Source organism: Drosophila navojoa, chromosome 3 (genome assembly GCF_054131105.1).
Source record: "Drosophila navojoa isolate 15081-1374.11 chromosome 3, UAZ_NAV_1.0, whole genome shotgun sequence".
In the NCBI taxonomy this organism is placed as follows: domain Eukaryota; kingdom Metazoa; phylum Arthropoda; class Insecta; order Diptera; family Drosophilidae; genus Drosophila; species Drosophila navojoa.
Window position 1 is genome coordinate 9,479,767 of NC_142891.1, and position 27,046 is coordinate 9,506,812.

A 27,046-nucleotide genomic window follows, 5' to 3' on the forward strand; every position below is an offset into this window, starting at 1 on the left:
GTGCAGGCATTTAGAGTACCTCTGTTTGCTTGTTTTTAGTGCCAGCCCTTGACAGCCTTGCATTTCTCTGGCCAATTTGCAGTCTTTGCTGGAGAATTTCAATTGTTATTTCTATTTTAGCTACAGTTGCATTTGCATGTGTTGTGAGTTGGCTGTAACTGCGGCGAATAGTTTGTTGGCTCTAATAAAATGCTATTGGCCATAAAAGCAAGCAACGGAATGAAAGCCAAATCCCAACAGCAAGAAATGCCGGAAAAGAGAGAGACAGAGAGAGAGAGAGAGATAGATAACAGAGTGCGCGCAAGGCAGATAAAGAGCGCATTGAGAGAGATAATTGAATGATAGAGCCAACTTGGCTGTGGCATTTGCCGCAACAATGTTTTTGATTAATTTGCCAGGCAAAACTTGAAGGTTTAAAGAGAAGTAACTCAAAGCAAGCAGTGCAACAGGTTGGCTTGTTGTATATTTAATTATGAATATGGTATTTAAATAGCTTAAAATTCTGTTAATCAACTTTATATAAGAAGAGAGAGAGAGAGAGAGAGAGAAAATGCTAGACAAGCGAGACAAAGTGCTAAAGTGCGTAGTTAAGACTTTACTTCAGGTCTTTGATTAGGAGTAAGCAAGCTGTGCCCTTATCTCCATGATTCAATTACAGAGCTGTTTTTGTTGAGCTTAAAATTCAAAGTATTCATTTAATACGAAAATGCTGTAAGTAAATATCGACTTGGATTAGCTTACAGCCCATGCTCAACAGTTGGAAAGAATATCTTTAAGATACAATAATAGAGGAAACCAGTGAAGGTAAAGCGAATTAATGTTTGCTTTAAGTTCATCTAGCCAAATTGAAATTTATGCCAGGCTAGCCGCTGCTGCTGAAGGTCATGAGCCTTAGAAAACATCATTAAGGATACGAGAATCGCGTATATACTCACCCCCATCTAAATATAACCCTTGCTTGTCTCTTAATTCAACCGCAAGCCTTTGCTCTCTCAGCTTTATCTGCCAGAGTTCAAATGCCAAAATGCGCAGTAGATGTCAACAAATCAGGCTAATAATAGATACGCTATGAGAAATATGCGTCGTCTATACTGGGGCAACATAATCAATAATCGATAATTGACAAATTAGGCAACATTTGCGTAGTTAACTGGCAAACGCTTGACTTTAATTTCATGCCACAAAGTGTCGCAATGTCAAAGCTAATTAATTGGACTTGCGAACGCAAAACTGAAGCCGAAAACGATACCGAAACTGAAACTGAAACTGAACACAGTTGACTGCAGCTGCTGGCCAATTGACCAGCATGCCCCAGCCTGGCTCTGTCTCTATTGCTCTCAGTTTAGTCTCAGTCTCTCAATCTCTCAGTTCACTTGTCAAATTTCAATAATTTAGCACACGAATCTGTCCAGACAGAAGCTGTCAGCGATAAGCCGAGACGACCAAACGACCAAGCGACCGACCAGACACCAAACACTTTCCAGCAAATTCTTGGCTAACCCTTAAACACTTGTAGGGACATCAGAAATCGGGGTATATGCATTTGCTTAGCGGATTGGACATTTGTCTATTAAGGGAATTGTAATCGGTCATTCCTCATTTTGCGCTTTGTTTTTGGCTATGTTTCCGGACTTTTGTGCTTAATTTTTTAATGTACATTTTAATTTGACGAGTGACAAGTATTTATTATTCTATTTTTATTTAATTACTAAATTTTTCTCATTATTGTTTTATTTTTCTAATAATTACATTTTTTACATTTATACTATTTAATGAATTAATACTTTTTTAAGTAATTATCTTTCAGTTTTATTAATAAAAATCTGTTAAATCTTATATAAAATATTTTTAATATTAATAAAACTTAAATAGAGTAATGTACAGACAGTTTATGTAATTTATATATTTTTCCTGCCATAAATATAATATATCAAATATATATATTTAAATATATTTTTATGTTTATATATATATATATTTTTTTTTTCTACATCAATAAATTTATAGTATATTCACATTTTTAAAGAAATACTTTTTCCTTCAAATTGATAGCGTATTTCATTTTCGTCATTTAACAAATATTCTTCTTTACTTTTTATTTAGCTGGTGCATTTTTCTTTTTTGTTAGAGAATTTCAGAAATTGTAAACGTAAAATTAAATGAGATTCGTCTCGTGGCGTTTATTTAATGCGCCTCGTTGGTTTTCTCCTATAAAACACTCCCTGCAAAGTTTTGCTTGTCGCATACGCCGCAGAGGTGACATCGAGGTAAATTGTTATGGCGTCACGCCCCCGACCGCACAGCATGCAGCCCAACTGCCCCTTTCTCGTATATTATGCAATAAACATTCGCGGTTGGGCATCAGAATAACCGAGGCGTATTAAAGCCACCGAATAGCTCAAACATCACATGGGTTATTAAATTTAATCGCAAGTATCTCAGCTGACGTTGGGATTAATAGGAGTGGAACCGAATGAGAATGGGAATGGGAACGGGAATGGGAATTTCAGATTGGCAGAGAGTTATTGCCATACGTATGAGGAGTATTACCATTTGCCAACTTTGTAGTGCATTGGCTTAGTTCAGTTTTATGGCAGCGCTTAAGCAAACTCGAAAATATTTCAGTTTGAGTTTATTTATATGAAGAAAGTTACATAGTGAAAGATACTATAATATACTATACAGAATATATTTCGGGTGTAATAAAATTTCATAAGAATGATATTCTTTTCATTTAAATATAAATTACTTTTTGATTTATTTCTGAAAGTCGTATCAATATTATTTAAATATTTATTTTTTGTAATTCATTATTAATTTATTTTATTATTATTATTTTCTCTTTACTTATATTTTTCACAGTATTCTGTTTTTATTATAGGCCTATATTTTTAGCTAATTTCATTTGATATTTCAAATTACATTACACAAAATAAAATTACTTTATGAAGACATTCAACAAGCAGAGTTGTATGTAAATTGTGCAGCAATTTATCGTTAATCACATAAAATTTTGATCGATACAACTCAGGGATCATTATAAAGATTTAGTTTTCCTTTTCCTTTTCCGTTTTCGTTTTTCAAATTCAAAATTGAGTTCATAAAATTTGTTGAATGCCTTAAATGATTCCAAGTAGCAGCAGTTGTCGAAATGAACAATCCGTTTGTAGACGATCTTTCGATCGTTGCGGCAATATCGGCTTCGATGGCAGCGCATCGGCCAGCGATGGATATTGTCCCGCATAGAGGGCGGACAGACTGCTCTGACACGGCATTGTTAAGATATATAAAAGGGGATTTTGTTTGGACTCTACTTCGTTGCCAAAGGCACGATTGATGAACCGGTTGCGCTCCAGGCACTCGCACAGTTGCCCAAAATGCCGCGAAATATGATCAGCCAGCGGATCGACGACGAAGTGCCGGAATACAGGCAGCACTTGATTACTGAACACATTGGCGATAGTTATCGAAAAGTATTCGAATATGGCATTCAAAAAGTTGAACGCACACGTCAAGTGCTGAATGGGCTCGATGTTGAGCACGATGTTCGTCAAGCATTGGATCGAGTTTAGAAAGCTTTGCAAGCATTCCTGCAAATTGATGTCACTCAGCGTTGTCCTTGTACTTCTCCTTGATCGCAACTGACTTAGCTCCCTTCCGGTTGTTTGATGTTCGATCCGCGGATCGCTATGGGGTGAACTCTTTAGCACGTTCGTTTGCCTATTTAATGGCAATCGGTTCGTTTCGCTAGAGAAGTTCCGATGAGAGAACTTGGGCTCAATATGGATGCGTTGTCTTGGCACTATAGCTGGGTTCAACTGCGTAAACGCTGTCTGATTCTGCATCAGCACGGACAAACTCTCATCGGGACGTGCAGGCTGCCGATGGGAGCATGGGCTTGAAGGCCTCATCAGGTCATCGGCCATCTCAGACAAGTATCGCGGCGATGGCCAGGCAAACAGCATCTTTTTGTGGGGAGCGTGCGACCTCGTACGTTTACCTGAATCGCACTTTCGCACTTCGGCCATTTGCAGATTGGGTGCATGGGTTGCCATCTGTTCATTTGGCACGGAGTAGAGCTTGAGCATGTTGTTCAAAATGACCATATGATGATAGGTGGGATTATAAAATACCGAAACCATATTAAATTTAGAGAGTATTTATTGAGCTCTTTTTTGATTTTGTTTGCTTATTGTTTTGTTTGTTGGTAAAGTAAAAAATTCCTAGATTTGTCAAGTCACGTAAAATTTTGGTCGAAGCTGATTCGAAACAAATTATAAAAATGTATTAAAAGCCGAATTTATTTTTTGCTAATCCAATGCGTTCACTTTCAAGTTTGGGTTTGCAGTGAGAACTAGTCCAACAAAATTTTTACAAAATTAATATACGTAAATTATATTTCAATGCCTACTTTATATGCCCAATAATGGAATTTTTTCTATAATAATAATAATGTATGGCATTTTAAGATTTCAAAAAATTTTAGACTACATATTAATGTTTTTTTAAGTACATCCAAATGAAAGCACATTAAAACTATTTTTTTTTTATCGATTCCGCTAGAAATTTTCATACAATCGCTGCAGTCACAATCCTTTAATAAATGTCTTTTAATTCAGTCTTATAAAGTCTTTCGCTGATTTCATATGATATTGGTTCACATTGACCATACGCTGTGCATAAAGAAAATTCATGCAGCAGTATTAATTTTTTTTGTTTCTCTATTTCGTATTTTGCATTGATAAATCGTTGAGAGTTTCTTTATGCAGCGCAACCGAAACAAAACACGAAATTGCTGAGAGAAATTTCCCCAAAAAAGTTCAGAAAAACTCAATATCAACAGCAATAATAAAAGCGAGAAAAAAAAACACAAATTTTTGTCATCTATTTTTGTTTGTTTGTTTCTTCTGTGCCGTCAATAAAAAATGAATGCCAAAAATGCGGTGCTTCTTCTTACTTGTTTTCTTTTTTGAGTGCCTGTAAGTGAATGCATATGAATAAATATTTGTGCGATTTTTTATGCAAATTTTTTTCGGACAGCGAGCGAGTGAGCGAGCGCACTTTGATTGCCAGCACAGGCTGTGATTTCAATTCTTGTATATGTTTACAAATATATGGATATGCGGCTAAATATATATACGGCTCACATATAGCCTGAATTTTCCGAGAACTGAGAGATACGTATATATGTATGCAATTATATATTTAAATTATATTAAATATGAATACACACTTTTGAAACTAATTTAATAGCTTGAATAACTTTAACTTATCTCTTTTATTATTATTAATTATTATTTATTTTAATATTATTCTAAAGCTTAATCATTCATTAATTTTTTAAAATTTAATTTATTATATTATTTAATTTATTCACCTATATTTATTTAATTTAATAAAATATATTTGTGTTGTAGAATATTCGTTTATTCATTCGTCCGTCCTCATTTGTCTGCAAGGCTCTCTCTGTCTGACTTTATGTCCTCTGGCCCAATTTCAGCCTACTTTAACCTAATTTAGTCATTCCGAGATAACTTCAAATCAAATACTAAACATGTTAGCCATAATTTTAGGGTGAGTTTTCGCTTAACTAAAATTAATTAGGTTAAGATAAAGCTAATCAGAGTGTCAAATTTAAGGCTATAATAAGTTAAAAGAGGCCATGCGGACATTACGTAAATTAAAGATCCTACTTTATATTTCAAGATGACCTTTAAGTGGAGCAAATTTATCAAGAAATTAACGCCCAACCTGACTTATTTTTTTTTGCTCTCGCCTTCTGCAGCACTTAAAAGCCACAAAAGTGACAAGAAGAAGAAGAAGTAAAAGATAAAAATGTAGTCTCATTTGGTTTAATGTTGGAAAATTTTTGTTTTTCCTTTGGCTTGCCTGGGGGAGGACAAGGTCAATGGCCAAAGGCCAACCCAAAAACAAAATTCTCTAAGCCGGTCGAAATCCCGCGGAAAGCCCGCAACAACAATAATCAATATTCCCACAGTCAAGCAGCAGCAGCAGAGTGAGACAGAGACTGCCAGTGGGAGAGAGCGAGAGGGATGGGGTAGGCACTGTGACCTCTGTGCTCGGCTTGCCACCGAAAATCCCGCCCCGTTGCGTGTTTGACATGTCATTCGATTCTGCCTGAGCAAACTGTGGACACGTTCTCTTGGCCTGGTCAACAGGAAGCACATTAAGCATTTGATTCCCAGAATGGGCCACAAGCCACATGCTGAATAGCCAAGTTTCTGTCTTGGCCACGCATCTAACGTGGTATGAACTGAAAATTGACTGAAATTTTCTCACAAACAGCATCAGGAGGCATTATCTATATGTCAAATGGGATTCGGACTCGTACGCTATCAATAATTTATTAACCACATTTCCACAATTGACAATAAAAAACTAATCAATGATTAGATTAGTGTCACGTATGGCTTTTATTGAAATTAATTGTTTCCAGAGAAGTTTCTATTTTAATTATTATTATTTTATTTGTTACTAATCCCTCACATCCATGAATCGAAAATATCGCGCTCTCCTCCCCCTTTGATCTAGCTCCTCTTTATCTCCCTATCTAATCTCTCTCTTTTTCTCTCTCGCTCTGAGCACCTCGCTTCGGTAGTTATTTAGTTTATATAATAGCTAATAATTCAAAGATTGTATTAATTTATCGTTCTCTATACTTATTTTTTATTTATAAATTTATATATTTTATTATTGATTTTACAATTTAAATATAAATATTTGCATATATTTTATTTTATCGCTCAATTGACAAGGCTTTGCCTAAGCAATTTGGTCTGAGAACATTATAAATTTTGCAAATTATTCCATTAATGTTTATCACATGTTTCTATTCCCACCAACATTTTCTTTACTATCCTCTAATTCTATGTGAAAGAAATATGCTTATTCATAGTTATTTGTTTGACAATATTCGCAAAAGAATTTTCTTAAGCGGTTTTCCTGTCATGCCCAACGGCAACTTCCTACCTATATGTATATGCACATGTATGTGTATATATTTTGTGCACCCGCTCCAGATTTCAGTTTGCCGATTAAATATAAATCTTTTGCTAGTTTCACTTTTTGCACTCGCAGGCAATTTATATGTAAAATGTGATGGGCATTTCTAAGGCCTATCTCGATGCCACCCCTAGAGAGTTTGCTATTTATTTTCGTTTTGAATTATGAGCCGAACCCAATTTGCCAAAGGCCAACTAAATTAAAATATAGGCAGAAAAAAAAGTAACATGGAAATATAAATACGAGCTGAAACTAAACAAAAAATGAATGTTGAAGCTGAAAGAGGTTAAAGTTGACATGAGTGGACGCTGATAAAAATTGTGTTTGAATAGGAATTGTAAGGTGAAAAAAAAGTAAGGTTGGCTGGTACTTGACTAACTGATACCCTGAAAGTAGATTGTGCTTGAGTATAATTTCATCTCACAGTAAAAATCATATTTTTATAAGCTCTCTAATGCACAAAGAGTAATGAATGAGTGTTACTATTAATGTGTTTATGTCATATGTAAAGCATTCAATATACATTCTTTAGGGACAAATAATAAAACTAGAATATCAGATAAGGGGGTAGCCCACAAATAAAAAGTCCTCGGGATTGGACCTAATTGTAGTCGTAGTCCCAAGTTCATTGAACCGAGAATCGAGTGAACTAAAAATCATTTAGGGAACAGTTACATATACATATGTATATAATTTATGAACTGGCATGCTAAGTTTTCATTTATATACATAATTCTCTCTCTCTCTCAGTCTCTCTCTCTCTCTCTCTCTCTCAATTAAACTGGTCAATTTAAAGTCATGGCTAATCGCAAGTTATGTGTATGTGTGTGTGCTTGAATGCGTGTGCGTGTTTGCGTAAATAACATGTCGTATACTTAATGTGTCAGAGACCTGGTTCCGAGCCTCGCATTCCATTTGCATATTTATCTAATACCCTTAACTCGGCTAGGCAGGCAGTGGAAGCAGCTGCTGACAGCAGAACAGTCCATGTCGGATTTACTTAAGGGGGCCAGAGTAATCGCAGTTTGATGAGCCGAACAGGGGAGGGCTGGTATCAGTGGCTGGGAGGGGCGTGGCATCCATAGAGTCCAAAGGTGCATTGGCAGCGTGAAAATCGTCGTGGATTATGTCGCGCCCAGTTGCGTGCAGTTGCTAACTGAAACGGCGCATTTAAACAGTTAATGCACTTGGAGAAATTTCGGATAGGGAAAGAAATAGAAAACATGGAATTTTGAAAACATTATTTAATTTATTTATATTAACGTAGTATTTAAGATTTTAATAACGTATGTTTATAACTTATTTGTATTATTTATTTATTTTTAAATATTAAATTTATATATAAAATTTATTTTTTTTATTTTAAATTATAATATTAGTTTTCTATACTATTTAAAATTTGTATTGAATTAAATTATTATTTAATATTATTATTATTTTATTTATTTTTGCCCAGTGTGCTGACAATAGAAAAAAGAAACGGAAATCAAATATTTGCTCTTGCTGCGGCTCAGTGGGCTGGTCGCTAACTGAGGTTGTGGGAGGCGTGGCAGTGTGCTCTGGGGATTGCAGCGACAATATCCTTAGATTGGTTTGTGCTAAAGCGCGCACGGAACGTGGTACAAGAAATTGGCACACAACAGACATGACAAGCGTGATAGAGCGGGTGAAGGGCGAAGGGAGTGGGCGCGGCAGGTCGAGAATGACAAAGGGTAGTTGGGTCTGGTGGTCGGTGGCAACTAGCGCATCTTCGTCCGAACGGCAGGCCAGGCACATGCATTGGCATTGGCAAACAGGATCAACAAGAATTTGCATTTTATAGCGTCTGCGAATGCAGCAGCAGCAGCAGTAGCAGTAGTTGAGCTCAAATTACTGTTACACACACATAGATACCGACACCCTCTACCCTCTATCTGCACCCTTGCCCTTTACTCTAGTAATTGTTTAAATAATATTAGTTCAATGTGTGAATTGCAATTAAAGCGATTTGCCAGCAAATGTCATACGTCAGCATGTCCTTGTGCGAGTGGAAAGTATCCTTATTGCATTTGTCACACACACACAGACACACGCACGCACACACACATGACCACAGGCAGGACATGCCTGGCAATTAAAATGTCAAAAATATTATAAACACTGGACAGCACGCGCGCCAAGGACAATTGCCAAAGTTCGTATCGCTTTACACTTTTTAATTGCTGCCTGACAGCGTGCGAGCTTGTTTGGGTTTTGTATTTCGTGGAGTCTGAGGGCGGAAGGATATCATTTGGAGTTGCTTTGCACTAGAGCTGGATGGTCAGTAGCATGTGACGGATGGATAAATGCATTTTGCACTTAAAGTAAAGTGTAGCAAAGTGCGTTTGACGAAAGGCAATATAAATGAAAGAGAGAGAAGAAAACGGAAAGAAAAAGAATTTGTCTAGTAAGTCAACTAAGTTATGTTAAGATAAGATGAGCTAAGTTAAGTTAAACTAAGATTAAAATAAATTATATTATGTTAAATAAGACTACGTTAGGAATATATTCTGCAGCAGTTCAATTAAGAGACTAGAACTTAAATTTATTTCTAGCAAAGATCTGAATTATATCCTAATATATATATAAAAGATACAACGTGCATTTAAATTCAAAAATAAAATTATGCAATAAATAATTAAATACATTTTTAATTAATTATTAATATATATTATAATATAAGCTAAAATATGGCAAGTTATGTGCCAGCTTATTAAGAGCTTACTAATTACTTACGTAAGTTGGTTTTCAATTGTTGTAGTAAGTTTATTTAAGTTTTTATGTACAAATTACTTACTTTATTCAGCAATTAACTTTAAATTAAATCAGCTCCTCTTATGTCTTTGCGTGAAATTTGTGTCTGCTATTTGTCGACTTATGACTGGATCATAAAATATGTGCTAAATAAGACTAAAATGCATTCTTGCTTCTCGTACTCCCTATATAGACTCGAGTAAGTTCTCCTACCTCCTCTCTTCTCTTCTTTTCTCTTCTCTTCTAATTTTGGTGTAATTTGAGTTTGATGCAACACACGACATGCAATTTTGTGTGCGACTTGTGGTTGAGTCGTCTTTAGTTACAGTTTGCTCCACATGCCACAGCTCTTTATGAGGAGGACAAATATCAAACACACACACACACATATGCACACTAGACAAATGGCATTGATACGTCTAGCAGATGGAACCTACTAAAATAAGATTTGGGGTGTGTTTGGTAAGTAGGTCGGCAATGTCAAGTTTAATTTGTAAATGAATGTGAGTATATCTGTGTATATTTATGTGTGCATATGTGTATGTGCTCGTGTATAGCAGTATATGTGTTTAATATATTGGGTGTCACTCATGAAAGTTATGAAAATGTAGTTTGTATATGCTCGTATACCTTGTCTGTCTCTCTGCCTCCCTGCCTGTCTTCCTGTCTAACTCACAGTCTGTCTCTCAGTTTGTCTGTCTAGCTAGAGAAGATCATTTGAGTTGAGCAGCATTCATTTGGTATTTATATTTTAATTAAACGAATCTGAGTGCTCGCAGCAGCAGAGGAGGTTCCCATTGGTCATTAGAAGCTCGACTGCAACGACCCCTACCTGGTGCTGGGCTCAGCATTTGAGCCCACCTAGGGTTTAAGTGAAAGTTGCCCTATATAAAGGGCAGCAACTGCAGCATTTCTTCAGTCTTTCAGGCCTGGTGGGGGTCAGTCGTGAAGTGCAGTAAAGTGAAGTATGTGAGCATTCAGCTAAACAGAAAAGACTTGGAGGAAATACTATGACTAAATACTTGGAGTAAACACGTAAACAAAAGAGGAAATACTTAGAGGAAATGCTTAAAGGAAAGACTAGAAAGAAATACATAGACAAAATACTTGGAAGAACTTATAGCTAAAAAGCTAGGAATTGATTTGAAATTTGAAATGAGATAAATTCACTTGAGCGTATTATTCAGAGGTCTAGTTCTGTGGATTACTTTTAGTATCTGCAAATGTTTTTTTTTCCCCTTTCTTTTTCAACAAAGAAAAATCAGCTTGAGTGATTATTTATTGGCTTTTAATGCTTTGTCCCAGGTACTCTTCTGAAGTTATTTGCTATAAGAGTCCAGGTTTCTACACACTCACAGATACACACACACACATAAACTCGAAACAGATTTAGTGTGTGTAAATATTTTGCACTTCATGCAAAGCTCAAACGCCTGCAAAAGTCAACCAAGCGAAGACCCTTGACATGAAGGTCCTAGTTATACCGTGTCATAATTTTGCATTCGGTATGTAGGAATTGTGATAAGACATGTAACAAGTTAAGGAATTATCTATTAATTAATTATCTGTTTTGATTGAATTAAATATGTATTAATAACTAAGATTGACTTAGATGGTATGTTTATTTTTATTTCAAAACTTTACATACAGTTGTTATACCCTTAGCCCATTGGAAATGGGAAATCACTGCATAATGGATTTGTTGAAATGTATGTGTGTAACAGCCAGAAGAAGGCGTGGCAGACCCCATAAAGCCCTGTCCGTCTGTCTGTCTGAAAGTTTAATAAATATACCATACATCGAGTGACATATCATTCAGCTTCTGTCAGGCAGTCTCAGAGCATTTCTTCTGCTATAAATTCGCTGGAAGATCCAAACTAAAAGCATTTATATTTCTGTCAATCATATGATTATGTTTTCTATTTCATGAGCAATGAGGATACATTTTTCCACAAGCTTTAAATTATTCAGTCTTTGACATTGATGTGCCTTACATCGAGTCTTGTAGCATTCAGCTTTTGTCATGCAGCTGCCCAAACTCAAGTTTCAAGTTTCGATATTGTAACATTCACTAGAAGAGCTGAGCACGGTTTCCTAATAACGCTATGTCTTTTATTTAGGGAGCAAATTCTGATCAATATTCCCACAAATTTCATATATGTACCATCCATCGAGTGTCATATCATTCAGCTTCTGTCAGGCAGTCTCAGAGCATTTAGTTTCTGCCATAACTTCGCTAGAAGACCTGATTTATTTCTGTGAATCATATGATTATGTTTTTTACTTCGTGAGCTATGAGGATACACTTTTCCACAAGCTTTAAATTATTCAGTCTTTGACATTGATGTGCCTTACATTGAGTCTTGTAGCATTCAGCTTTTGTCATGCAGCTGCCCAAACTCAAGTTTCAAGTTTCGATATTGTAACATTCACTAGAAGAGCTGAGCACGGTTTCCTAATATGGCTATGTCTTTTATTTAGGGAGCAAATTCTGATCAATATTCCCACAAATTTCATATATGTACCATCCATCGAGTGTCATATCATTCAGCTTCTGTCAGGCAGTCTCAGAGCATTTCATCTGCTATAAATTCGCTGGAAGATCTAAACTGAGCGCATTTATATTTCTGTGAATCATATGATTATGTTTTCCATTTCGTGAGCAATCTGGATACATTTTTCCACAAGCTTTAAATTATTCAGTCTTTGGCATTGATGTGCCTTACATTGAGTCTTATAGCATTCAGCTTTTGTCATGCAGCTGCCCAAACTCAAGTTTAAAGTTTCGATATTGTAACATTCACTAGAAGAGCTGTGCATGGTTTCCTAATATGGCTATGTCTTTTATTTAGGGAGCAAATTCTGATCAATATTCCCACAAATTTCATATATGTACCATCCATCGAGTGTCATATCATTCAGCTTCTGTCAGGCAGTCTCAGAGCATTTCTTCTGCTATAAATTCGCTGGAAGATCAAAACTAATAGCATTTATATTGCTGTCAATCATATGATTATGTTTTCTATTTCATGAGCGATACATTCATATTATTCAGTCTTTGGCATTGATGTGCCTTACATCGAGCTTTGTAGCATTCAGCTTTCAAGTCTTGTTTCTGTCACAATCTAAAAGAGTTGGCCCACAGTTTCAGAGGCATTCATGGGCCTATGCCTTTTTCTGAACAAGTAAGTTAGATCATTATTTCCACAAGTCTTATTAATGCCATTTCCATCGTGTCTCATAGCATTCAGCTTTTGTCATGCAACTGCCTTAACTACATTTTTGGGGATTTATATACTTTATAGAGTTTCGGTTGTTATTACTACCACTACATCCACCCCCTCACCCTTAAATTTTTAAGAGGCGTATTTCAAATAATAGAGACTTGGCAGATGCATGAATTTCAATGTTATAATCATGATCTGATAGAATCACGAAGTTAGTTCATCAACAAAAAAAGGTATACAAGTAATTAGCCTGCTATTTATGCCTAATTTCAAAACTGTGTGCAGGGTATCTATTAGACACATGCTTTCGTGAATGTTTGTCTACTAATGTTCTGGTTGCACTTGTCCTTTGCGCTGGCTGGTCAGAGCTCATGTTACGAGTATGCACAGCGGGTACTTACATAGTTGATGCTCTCTCCCCTCTCTCGCCTTGTTCCTGTCACTTTCTCTTTCTGCCGCTCGCTCTCTGTCTAATGTGTAAGCCAGCCTCAAATGCGCGCACCATTTGCTGCAACTTCCGTTTCCCGTTTTGTGGGTGGGTCAATGGGTTGCCTGTTGCACATGTGTGTGTGTGCGTGTGTTTGCAAGTGCGACTGTGTGCTACTATGGAAAGTACTCAGCATAGCAGGCTGCCATGAAATTTACGAGTTTGCCACACGCTGCATTCCTCAAATTACCGAAACGCATATTTTATATTGGGTCCTTTGGTCATTGCTGCAGCGCGCGGCTCTGTTCGCAGCTATCTTTTGCAATTTGCAGGCGCTTTTAATTAACGGAAATTTATGCATAATGCCCCACCCATTTGTCGCCTAAAGCCCCGCGCAGCCACAGCCACAGCCTCTACCCATTCCCGACTTCTGGCCTAGCCTCGTCTCGACCCTCGCTTAGTCCGCAAATTATGAGCCGTCAGCGAAATGCGAAAATTTCCAAATGGAAAATTCACCAAAAAATGGGAAAATTAAAAAAATGGAATCTATAAAATTTTCATTTAAGCAGTATTACACTAAAAGTAGATAAGATGAATGAGCACATAAAGTTTACAAAATATTAATAAATTATGACCTTAATGTTTAGAGTGAGTGATAAGTTTTCTTTAATTACTGGCACTTTAATTATTTTTTTTTTATAATGAAGAGTTTTCAAGTTGATGTTTGAATGATGTTTAAATATTTCATATATCAAAAGTTTGTTATTTTTATATATATTTACAATGTAAGCAATTAAAAGATTTCGGTAAAAAGTGTGTTTTAATAATAAAATATATTTAAATAAAATATCATATGAATATTAACACACAAGGGATTAAATATTGTTTAATTTTTGTATAAAAAATTTAAAACAATTTCCACAATATTTTGTGTTATTTATTTATTCAATGAAATTCTATCCCGAATTTATTTTCAATAAAAATACCAATTACAAAATCATATAGTTATAACAAAGACTGAAATAAATTGAAATTGAAAAAAATGTAGTTTAAATTGTATCTGACAACTGATTTTCATCAATTAACCAGTTCCGTTACAAAATCGAGTTAATTCAATTAAATTAAAAGTTTTGATATGCCTACAAAGTACTTAAGTACATTTCTCTAAACTCATTATTTTAAATGGAATTTCAATGAAATTTTCTACGCAAAAATATGTATTTCATTGTTTATTTTTCAATGCACATAATTAGGTACGCTTTTCATTCGAAAATGTTAATTTAGCAAGTCAGAAACATCTAAATTTATAGGCTCACGTCATCAACTAATTAGAATCAATGCTCGAATATATTAACATAATTTACATGGCAGAAGCAAAAATAAAGTCGAAATAATTTTGCTGGCATACATTTTCGTAGGTTTTTCCCCTCGCATGGCAACAACAATTTACAAATGTGCCCGAAATAATGTATTTCAATTATCAGCTGTCAATTATGCGACATTTCTCACATGGCCAGAATTAAATAGATGATTGTTGGCGTGCGAAATGGCCTTATGAATGGACACAAATAGAATGAATACAAAACAAATTTTCATTTATTTTTAAGCTCTTTTTAAATAGCCGAAAGAAACCCGAATGAGGAAGAGAAAAATAGCATGGAAAAACTTTTTCATTGTTGCCACAAAACAATGGATGGGACGGGTCGCAGCAGGCCGAGCTGGTAGCTGCAACTGCCTCAACAGGTGTTGCGTGAGCACTCGATGAATGGAGGCGTAAATCTTGCATTTAGCACAGTTCGTTGAAAGGGAGCTCCAAACAACATTTACGAGCTTCTGGCCAGAACTACCGGCTTTAAGTTTCCACCAACTGCGCAGACGCTGCAACATGTGGCATGCAACATGGACAGATATGTGTGAAATCTAGAATTTGTAGACAAGCAATAAGAAACTGATCTATTAAATATTATGTAGATTAAGTATTTAAGTTTGTATGCCAAAACTTAATAATACATTAATTAATATAAATAAATAATATATACATATAAATTGAGATATCCATAACACATATTTTTACAATGATGACAATAAATCATTTAGCTTGAGCTCATGGAATTCGTAGTCGAGTGGATTTTTAAATCAATATAATTATTAACACTTCCTACTCTGAGAATACTGCAGAACTCCAACCATGATTAATTTCTGCTTCATTATAAACATATTTAGTAATAATAAATAGTACAGTAATAAAAATTAATTCATTGTTTACATAAATATATTAGCAAATTAAATTATTAACACGTTCTACTCTATATAAGTGATAATCACACTGCACACACCAATGCACACCCACACAACTGCCCAGCAGAGCCCCTGAACATAACTGATCGACCCATGTAGCAGCCTACCCTTATATAGCTGACGAAATTTCACTTAGAGAGATTCAGAGAGCTGAGTGATCGAGTATCAGCGCAGCTCTCTGAAGCTACTGCTTTGAGTGCAATTTCGTCAGCTATATAAGGGTGGGCTGCTGCATGGGTCGATCAGTTGTGTTCAAGGGCTTCTACTGGGCAGTTGTGTGTGAACTGTGTAATTACCGCTTATACAGAGTAGAAATTGTCAATAATTTAATTTGATAACATATTTATGTAAGAAATAAACAAATTTTTATTATTGTATTATATATTATTAATAAATATGTTTATAATGAAGTAGAAATGAATCATGGTTGGAGTTATGCAGTATTCTCAGAGTGGAAAGTGTTAATAATTTAATTTAATAACATATTTATGTAAACAATAAATTAATTTTAATTGTCGTATTATAGATTATTAATATTTATGTTTATAATGAACTGAGCTGACCTTTTAGCAATCGATGCTTAAAATTTTGTTATCAATCTACTCAGAGAATCGCTATCCTTGCTTATTGATAATTTTACTTGCAGAATACATATTTACAAATTCTAAATCATAGTTAAATAATAACACTCTTATGTTTCGAATAGAAGAAAAGCTGATCTTAGAGTGTGTTCGAAATTCTTAACAAAACCTTTGCCATTTAAAAAATTTGATAATCTATTTTGACCTATTTTTGACATACATATATTTAAAAATAAATATATATTTTTCTGCAATATTATAAAAAAATATACATATCATGAAATATGCATTCCTTTTAAAAGTTAACAAACATCAGCTGCTTTACCAATGCTTAGCAACATTTTATGTTGCTGGCAACATTTTTCTATGTTGCGAACGCAGTTGTTGCTGTTGCTGCCGCTGTTGTTGGCGCTTTGTGCGCGACTCCTCGAAATCTTGAAAAATAACAGCTGCGATTTCAGTGCGCTTTGTGCGTTCGACGCGTGCGGTTGATATTGACGGATAACTTGGCAAAAACCAAATATATATATAGATAAATAAATATATTTAAAAACAATTGGCCAAACGGATAACTTGGCTCAAGTGTTGTGAGTGCTCCACAGACTGTGTGCTTGTGCTAGTGTCATTGTTGTTGCTCTTGTGTTTTAGTGTGTGCAAAAGTGCCGCAAGTTTTGTAGGCGCGTGAGCTCCCATTACGCATAAATTACACATGTGACCGCGTTTCAGTTATAACAGATCAGCAGCTGCAACGGCAGCGGCAACGCCAGCAGCAGCAACAACAAGAGGAAAGCTGCAACAACTGTTGGCGACTCCTTGCAACAATTTGCTGTTGCTGCTGGTTGTTGTTGTTGCTGCTGTTGCGGTTTTTATTGGCGTTAAAGGTCGTTTACTTTTTGGCGGCATCAACAACTTTTGTTGTTGCTTTGATTTTCATCTGCCTGCATCAGATCAATGTGTGCGTGTGCGTGTGCGCGTGTGTGTGTGCGCTTATGTGAGTGTGCGTGTGTGTGTATGTTGTTATTAAACACACTTTCAATTTTCAATAAAAATCGCGCACGCTGATCGATGACGTCGATTTTTGTTTGCATTACTCGTGACGATTTATATGCCCAGAATCGTGTTTGTGATAGCCCATAAAAAAGCATATATGTATATATATCTATCATTATATATAGATGTGTATGTGCCATATAAATACGTCCACAATTGACACACATATATGGCATACGTTTATTTTGTATATGGCCATTCATATTTGTGCATTATTTTTGCGCTCTGATTTTTCGAAATTTTATAGCGAGTGCTAACCAAATTATATTCAATTACATATATACGTGTTTTTTATATTTCGATAAAATTGAGTTTTAATTTAACGCGAATTAAATTTCACAAGTGTCGGGCAAATAAATGTGCGTGCATGCTTATATGTTTTTTAACGGATAGATAAAAAAAAATGGGAGGGTGCAGCAAACATATTTGACATTGGGTTCGTGTGACAACCGAATTGACATAAGCATAATATTTTGAAGTGTAGATAAATGCATTAAAACGATCTTATATTACTCTTGAGAAATTTATTTTAAATATGCATGTAAAGTATAAATAAATGAAAACTTCATAATATTAGTTCATGGAATATATCAACTATTGTATAATGCTGATATGGTATTATTATTATTATTTTGTTACTATTTTTATAAATTAAGAGTTAAGCTCATAAGCAAATTATGGGACTCATTCGATTACGATCTATGAAATAGATGTGAAAATTAATAAAAAAAAGTTTTACATAAATAAAGTACATAAAAATAAATTAAACAAATTATTACTAAAAAATAATAAATAAATACAAAATGTAACTTTACAAATAATTACTTGCATATAATACAAAATTATTTTATTAAAAAAAAATAATAAAAATAAAAAATAATAATATTTAAAATAATACAAATACAAATAAATAAAATAAATACAGAAAATAACTAAAAAAAAGTAAGCAAATGTTAAATTATAAAAAATATTTTGTATGTTATAAAATACTGTAAATAAATAATATGCAAAACAAAATTACCAAAAATATAATTTAATTCTTTTAAAAATATATAACAAATTTAAAAACAAACTAAAGTATGTAAAAGGCATGATTTTGCTCATTTATTTTATTTCAAAATGAATATAAATTTCATTCATTAAATATATACTTTCAATATAAATTCTGTACCTTAGCTTTGACTATTTACAATTCAGCAAAAGCAGCTTTAGCCATTGCTTACTTTAGTGCAGCCAGACTTGATTTACAATAAAGGAGAAATAAATTAAATAAACTCTGCTCAAATGTCAATGCACTCGAAATGAGACTTGACAAAAAATAAATTATAAAGATCTACCGTGAAGCACGCACCAATTGCAATGGTCAAAGCAAAGTAATTATGTATGCCAATGTGGTAGCAAAATGTTCATAACACTTTAGCTGGAACAGAAAATGTACTCCTACATACATATATATGTATATATAATGAATAAAAGAGACACCGAAATCTCAGTCAAGCCATTACGAGTGACAAGTGTCCGGATAGCTGAAGGTTCCAACTACCGCACCACCCACTGACTAAGCGGCGCGTGTTTGGATTTTGATTTAGGCCCGCTGAGAGCTGAGAAATTCCCCACATAGCACATATATAACTATATGTATAAATATATCTTCTTTTTTATTCTGTGGAGGCACCTTTTGCGCATTTTTAATCAGTCCCTGAGAGCGTTCACAGACTTCAAGTTTTTCGTTTCAATTTGTAATCCATCACGAAACCTTTTTTTTAATCAGTAACCTCAATCGCTCTTACACCACTCTCTCTCTCTCTCTCTCTCTCACTCTCGCTCTCCTTCTCTCTCTCTCTTTGGAGTCATCAATTTTGGCAAATGTTCGGCAGCTGCAAAATTGCAGCCAATTGTAAAGAGTATAGAATGAAAAATTAAGCCTAAGTGCATTTCCAAGGCGATCCGCTTCACAGAGTGAATTGTTTAACGAGCATCAGAGGAGGTGTCTGTGCTGCGCTGGGGTGTGGGGGGCGTCTCTAACGATGACGACAGTTTATAAATATTACGCACAATCAACTAATTTTCATTATGAAAAACAAGTGGAAGTTAAGTAAATGCTTGAATGCGACTATCAAATGCTCTCACTGATAATATATCAATAATAGGTATTGCCTTTGAGTAAGCATAAGGAAGTCGAATTTCCAACTTCTTTAATTATATATATACAAGCTTTTGTCGCTGTCGAGCTATTGGCATTCACTTTTGTTTAAATGTCACGCAACCTGTTTCACGTGGGTTGCTTGCCAAATTCACTGGAAAATAGGACATCGGAGTTCTTTTACCCATTTGTCCTTACGCAGTTCTGAGAAATTGTTCAGTATTTTCGTAGGAATTGTTCAAAAATAAATCTTGAAAAGGTTAAATGAAATCATACATGACGTATATAAATATATATGGATATATTTATAATTTACCTATTTTATCCAAATATACATTAAGGTATATGTCAAATAAAAACATAAATACTTGATCAAAAAATTATACAAAATAATATAAAATAAATAAATATATAAAATAAAATAAAATATGTCGATAATGATATTAATTAATGATATAAATAATATTAATTAATATATATGGATATATTTATAATTTACCTATTTTATCCCAATATACATTAAGGTTTATGTCAATAAAAACATAAATACTTGATCAAAAAATTATAAAAAATAATATAAAATAAATAAATATATTAAAATAAAATAAAATATGTCGATAATGATATTAATTGAATTCAATTCAGTATTGTATAGTATAAACCATTTTTCAGTTGACTCTCGTTTTGCTAATTTCATTAAATAAATAAGTAAATAAATGCCGTCATCTTTGTCAACATATATGTAGCCAGTGTCTTTAGGATTTTCCCCCAATTAAATTATTAGAAAAAAAAAACAAAAAACAATTTTTTTTTAATTATATGCTCGTCATGAACTCATCTCAGTTACTGTAAGCTGTAAATATTTTGTAAATCATCTTCAACTGAATGAAATCCAGCTATTTGTCAAGATTTTCTCAATTTCAATCTCAAACTCAATTAAAAATCTCCCCAGCTTAGCGCACACAAAATTCGCTTTCAGATGCTTATTAAAGTCAGTTTTTGTGTTTGCTTGCTTTCGTAATCCTGACGCATTACAATTTAATCTTTGCTTAAAATCCATGATAATCCCCACAGATTTAATAGCATCCTAGAGTACGTGCAGCATTTGTCAATGGATGGATCCGAAACGATTTGAAAGTGTATTTTGCAAATTACAACAACAACAACAACGAAAACAAGAATAATATAATGGCAACAAGTCTTGCACGCTTTTGGTAGCGCAAAAATAAACATTTTCATTAAAATTGTATATTTATTGAATGGGTTGGCGACAATTCTTTTTGATACGATGTGATATGTGCCCGGCCCGATATCTGTGCCGTTGTGGGCGTCGCAGCGTCTGCGACGGCTGCGGAAATCATTTGCTTAATGCTACGGAAAATTGCAGCGCAATTGACATGATTTCGCAAATAATCGGGCCTCTTCAAAATGTCTACATACATATATAATATATATATATATATATATATATATTTACGAGTTTATATATACATATATGTATGTACGTGTGCATATCTTCTGTGTCGCCTTGGCTTTAATCAAAGAAACAGCAAGTTTTTAATGATGCTACCACTTTGGCATAATTAGGGCAAATGGCAAAACGGGGAATTGCTTTTAAAGGGGTGTGAAAGCAACAACAACAAAAATGAAAAGAAAAAACGTCGCGTTCAGGTTGAAAGCAAAACTTTTCGAGTAAATGCAATTTGCGACACTTGCCGCAAATGGAAAATTTTCTGCTTCGTCTAAAGTACAAGCTGAACAGCTTGACTGCCGTGTGTGTAAAGGTCTGTTGTGCTATGTCAATTTATTTGTTCATTCATTTGTTTAAAGTATGTTTCCGTAGCACTGATTGATTGGAAATAAACAACAGAGTTTCTTTATTTTTGGAGTAGCTAAATTATTTGTAACTCGAAAAGTTTTGCTAAGATAACAGCAGATAATATTAGCTGGAGTTTTTAGTTATTTATGTGTTAAATAATGTGAAGCTTAAGTTTTCAAGTTCGCTTGGTGAATCCTGAATTTTGTTGAATATTTTTTACATAGCATACATATGAGTTTATTATGGTAGTAAATCTTAAGTTCAATTAAATTTTGATTCCCACTGTAAAAAATATAAGAACTCATAAAAGTAATTTTAATTTAATGGGAAGTAATTTATAAAGATGAAAAAATGAAAATGTTTAATCATTATAATTTACAAATTTATATCGTCAAAGTAATATGTATTAACTTCTCAAGTCTCCACTTCTTTATAATCGAAATGCTTCAAAAAATATGTATATTTTACAAAAATTGTTTATGATTTTCTAGTCTGTCATCTTGATCTCACTTCTAGTAGTGTAGAGCCAAAAACACGCAGCCAGCCAAGTCTTTGGAATATGTTGGCAGTGTTTATTTTGGCCAGCAATTTTCTTACTGATTCTTTGCTCCATATTTTTGGAATATGCACAAATCGATGTCGAGCCAAAAAATATTCAGGCAGCTGTCTAAAATGGCATAAGTGAGTGACATCGAGTACCAAGATAATAAATATCGAAAATTCGATAGCGAATATATGTAACTAGCAGAAATTTTACAAATTTATTGTGCCATTCCATAAATACATATTTATATTTTATTTATATATATACTTTTATATATATTCTAATTATTAATACCACGTACGTATACATGTATACCCTTCTCACACTTTGTAATTGAATGCTAATAGACACAGCACAATCTAATTAATCAGAACAAAGAGTTTCTCTCGCCAGCGTTGAGCTTGTTTAGGACTCTGCTTTATTTATAACATCATAAGTCCTTTGAGCATATCCTGACAGCTATAAATGTCACTGGCAATCGTTTGGCTCTCACTAATTTCTATACACAGACACTTCACAGACAGGCGACAGGCCACAAAAATTTCGGGCAATTACTAGCCCCGAAATATAACCCAAAACTCAATAAAATAGAAAGAGAGACAGAGACAGAGACAGAAAGAAGGGGAGAGTGATAGAGTCTGAGTGAGATAGATGGAGCGAGAGAGATTGGTACACAAATGTCCTCTGTGTCCTGTGTGCCTGTGCTTGACGCTTAGCGCCTCAATTGCCCGAGCTCATAAAAATGTCTGCACAATTCAGCCACACACAATGAAGAACAAGCAGCAGCAAACCCCCAACACATTTCCAAAAAGTTCACAGTTAGACTCTAGCCAGCTAGCGTACTATTGTTATCTGTATAGAGTCTGTGGTCAGCGTGTCGTATACGCAATCAATTGTTGCAGCTGCTTTGGTCCAGTGGCCTCGCCTGACCTCTCGGTTTGACACCCCCGCCCTCACATCTGAACTATTGCCTATTATTTTTGGCTTCTGCTTCTGTTTCGCTTCATTTGCTTTGCTCTTTTAGATCTGTTTTCTTCTTTTTTTTGTATACTTTCTCTTTTTGATTTCGTTTTTGTCACAATTACAATTTGCTTAATCGAGTTTTGCGCACATTTTCAGGTCAGTTGGCAGCCTTTGTGCTCTGCTCTCGCTCTCTGAGAGTTTTCATTGATTTTCATCTGTCGCCAATCGAAGCAAAAATATTTTTTCTGAACAAAAAAAAAAAGAAGTGAATTGAACTCGCTTGCCAAACAAATAAATATGGGTTTCAATTCATTTGCAACAGAAAGACGAAAATATGCATTGTAAAATGTGCCAATTTATGAGAGACTCGAGAGTAGCCAACAATATAGAATTTTTAACTGTAGATTGCATCTAGTCGATATGCCAATAGATGTTTACTTGAACTTTTGAAATGATAAAACGTGCACAGTAAATGCAAGAAAAGTATTTTGACTACGTCAGCTCGTATTTTGTGATGGTCAAGTTTTAGCCTTCAAGTAAATCATTTAAAGTTACGGAAAGGGCATTTCGCATTTACATTTATTTATGATTTAAGTATTTCTATACATACGCTTATTCCAAGCTTAATTACAGTTGCTGTTGTAGCTGTCAGCTATTAATATGTTTGGCTGAAGTAAGACAAGGGCTACTTGAAAGTATGGGTTAATAATGAGCTTATGACTTTCATAAATCAACGTATATATTAGATTGGTTAATGAAATGTATGTAGCTACCAGGTTATGTTGATTAGATTTTTTGTTGCTTATCAAAACTCGCTGTCGAATTTGCAAAAAAAAAAAAAAAATAAAATTTATAAGTAAAAAGAAAAATACATTTATTGAATTCAATATCTAAATTTGTTTATTTAATTGAAATTCTGTTCTTATATGTTTAGTATGAATATCAGAATACTTCATTCAGACATTCGAAGACTCATAACTGTCTTAAGTAATTAATTGTTTTTTATTTTACATTTTAAGCAATTCTAAAAATAACATTTTTATTTTATTTTATTTTATATTATATATAACATATTATATATCCTAATTGAGTAGCCAGAATAATTCTTTATTTTATATATTCTATATATATTATAAGTATTTTGTTGCTGCTAGGCTTTAGTAGCAAAAAAATTCGCCCTGTTCTTAAATGTATTTTTTATATCCCGCACGTGCTTACATTAGGTTTATGACATGTTCTGTGTTATTATTACTTTTTTCAAGTGTTCATCCTTGAGCATTATTTAGCCAGGGCGACAAAAAGATTTAAAGCTTAATTTTAAAATTCAAATGTTAGGCATTAAAGGGCTTTCATTAACCAAGTAAAATGTTTATTATAAAAGAGCTCTTAGAGTTGATTAAATTTCGCTGTTAACTGTCAAATACGTTAATATTTAGTTTGCTTTAAATTATTTGGTAGCTATTATTAAAACTAACATTTCTGTTTGTGCTTAAAGAACATGTTCATAATAGACTTATAACTGGCACTCTCCTTATAACTAGCTTTTGGTTAGCCAACTTCTTAAGGTCTCTTTAAGCCTATTACAACTTAATCCAGTTTATGAGCTTAACTTTATTGATGAGCAACTCGAGCAGCGCTTGTGAATTGCATTAACAATTCATGATTATGGATTACATTTCGAGAAATACACTCAAAAAAACACAAAGCGGTTGCGTGAAAGAACGAAAACATTTCAGACCTTTCATATGACAGACAATTGACCCAAACTGCCAATAAATCTGAGTAGCACGAAATGTAAATAAGAAGTCTGCGCTAATAGCCCGATTATGATGGCTGTGTGAGTGTGTGAGTGTGTGTGTGTGTGTGTGCGATGACGTTGCCAGTTTGAGAGAGCTGACCGCTGATGAGCTGCGCATCAATCCCCAAATGACTGTAATGAGAAAGCCATAAAATAAACAGTTGAATAATCAGCGATAATCGAATGATGCCACGGGCTAAACACGATATTGATGCGATGGTAACCTAGAAACAATAACAACAACAACAACGGCAACAATAATAATAGCTGTTAACAATTACAAAAGCCTGAGCAGAGTCGCAGAATCCAGAAACAGTTCAGTTCAATAAGATCAAAGCGTTCTCAAGTGCTCTTCGAATAAAAATTCTCAATTTGTTTCTGGTATTTTTGTTGCTTTCTTAAATAGCTGCAAGGTGTGAACTTTGACGTGGCATTCGCCACTTGAGCGATATGTGAAATGTTCTTCAAATATTTCTGTTGAATTTTGATTTGTTTTTTTCTTTTTCAACTAATAAAATTACATTCAATCGAATATGCGATTATTTCCGCAACTGAAATTCTAATAAACAAATTTTTCGAAATAAATATTTAAATTTGTTTTCAATATTTAGCCAAATTTTTCATCGAATATTCTCAAATTCATTATATTTCATCATCGAATTGTAGCTCCACAGCCCTAAAAATTCTCATTTAATTATTTAGCTCCAAAAAGTCGCGCCAAAATAAAAATACTAAAATTAAATAAATTATGCAACAACTGTCATTAATAAAGTCGAGTGAAAAAATCCCACAATGAATGAAGGTCAGCATAAAGCAGCATAAATGCAACAAAAATAACAGCTGCAGCAGCAGCAGCAACAACAACAACAACAGCAGCGACAAATTAAAGTTGCATTTTGTGTTGAAATACCAGTTTTGTATTTGGTGAGCTGCACTTGAAATTCAAGCGAAACAAAATAAAAGCAAAAACAAAATCAAGTGAGAACGCACGCACTGGCTCTGCTCAGCTTTGGCATACTCTACAAGGAGTAGGCTATTCAACTCTGTAACACTCTCTAATACTCTACTCTCTGAATCAGGATGGGGGTGTAGCTCAGTTGGTAGAGCGGGAGGTACGAGAATCGATCTAGATTTATAAAAAATTAAAATATTTTTATATACTTTGGTATCAAATAATATCGAAAATTGCTTATCTCACGCTTTGCCATAGAAATAGTCAATTGACTAAAGACTGAACAAACCTCTATTAAAGCCAATATACCCTGTTTTAGGCTTAATCAACACGCATAAAAATCTCAGCTACAATTTTGACGTTGCGCCGCTTAGTTTTCAGTGCGAAAAAATTGTTTGTAGCGGACTTTTCTTTGCTTCTTTTGAAATTGAAAATGATTTAATCAGTGTGCCAAGCCCCGAAGCATAGCTTGACAGCTTTTTTTTAAGAGTTTTGGCTTTAAATTTTTGTGTGAATTGAAAAGTCTATATATTAAATTTATAGAGATATATAAGCCCCTATGTGTCAGCAACAATTTTCTGTTAAGCTCGCAAAATCCTGCACCGACTTACATTTCATATTTTTGCTCGAGGGCGTGGCTGTCTTAAAAGATATTTTTTCTTGTAATTAATCGACGTGTGCGCTGCAATTTATGTGATTTTCTGGAAAATTTGATGTCTTTTGAGTTATATGTGTGTGTGGGTTGGAAATTTGTAGCATTGAAGTACGTAGAAACACGTGTGCCTATAAATTTGATCAGATGTCTATGAGTGTGAGTATGTGTGTGTGTGTGTAAAGTGGCCATATATCAATTACAGTCATAGTCACAACAAATCGTGTGACAATTAAAAATTGGCATGCGTTCAACTGCAATAATTTGCATATGCCATGAGAGCGGCTTAGATAAAGAGCTTAGCATTTGAATATGATTGGCTATTTAAGTACTTAGATAATCGCTGGCTTCTACATTTCTCAGACTTATCACTGCCAATGCTCACTCAATGTCAGACTAAATATGGCACAACAATGGCTGAGAGGTGAAAATATAATGGACAGTGCGCAGTTATAAAAAGTTTTACAGTAATATGGGCACATGGATCACACCTATTGTTTGATTAGATTCGATTCAGAGTCAAGTAGGAAGTTTTAACTGAAATTGAAAAGTATTGTCTAATAATGAAAAGCAATTTTAGACATGAGAAATGAAGTTTTATGGAATGCAAATCAATTGCAAAAATTTCTAAGGAATTCTAATTGAATTTTATATATTTTTATTTATTTAAAAATAAAAAAGGTGGCCTTGAGAATTGCACAGCAAAGGTAGTATAGGGAAAATATAATATAAAATTACAAAGTATGACAGCATAATTTTTCATAATATATATAGTACAACTAATAATAATAATACTA

The 27,046-nt window shown here is 34.1% G+C and overlaps 3 protein-coding genes across 4 annotated transcripts in view; 1 reads left to right on the plus strand and 2 right to left on the minus strand.

Moving 5' to 3' along the window:
- Positions 1 to 27,046, minus strand: part of bgm (acyl-CoA synthetase bubblegum family member 1) — a 91,180-nt gene that overhangs the window by 15,194 nt on the left and 48,940 nt on the right. The window lies entirely within an intron of this gene.
- LOC149091693 (uncharacterized) lies at positions 2,919 to 4,368 on the minus strand. Its single transcript, XM_089257984.1, has one exon. The coding sequence runs from the start codon at positions 4,140 to 4,142 to the stop codon at positions 3,120 to 3,122; it is 1,023 nt and encodes a 340-aa protein (XP_089114110.1). The 5' UTR covers positions 4,143 to 4,368; the 3' UTR covers positions 2,919 to 3,119.
- rk (G-protein coupled receptor rickets) overlaps positions 16,780 to 27,046 on the plus strand; it is a 29,980-nt gene continuing 19,713 nt past the window's right edge. For both annotated transcript variants that reach the window (XM_030385130.2, XM_089257450.1), the window contains exon 1: positions 16,780 to 16,915. The gene's annotated coding sequence lies outside the window, so the exon portion shown is untranslated. The remainder of the gene's footprint in view (positions 16,916 to 27,046) is intronic.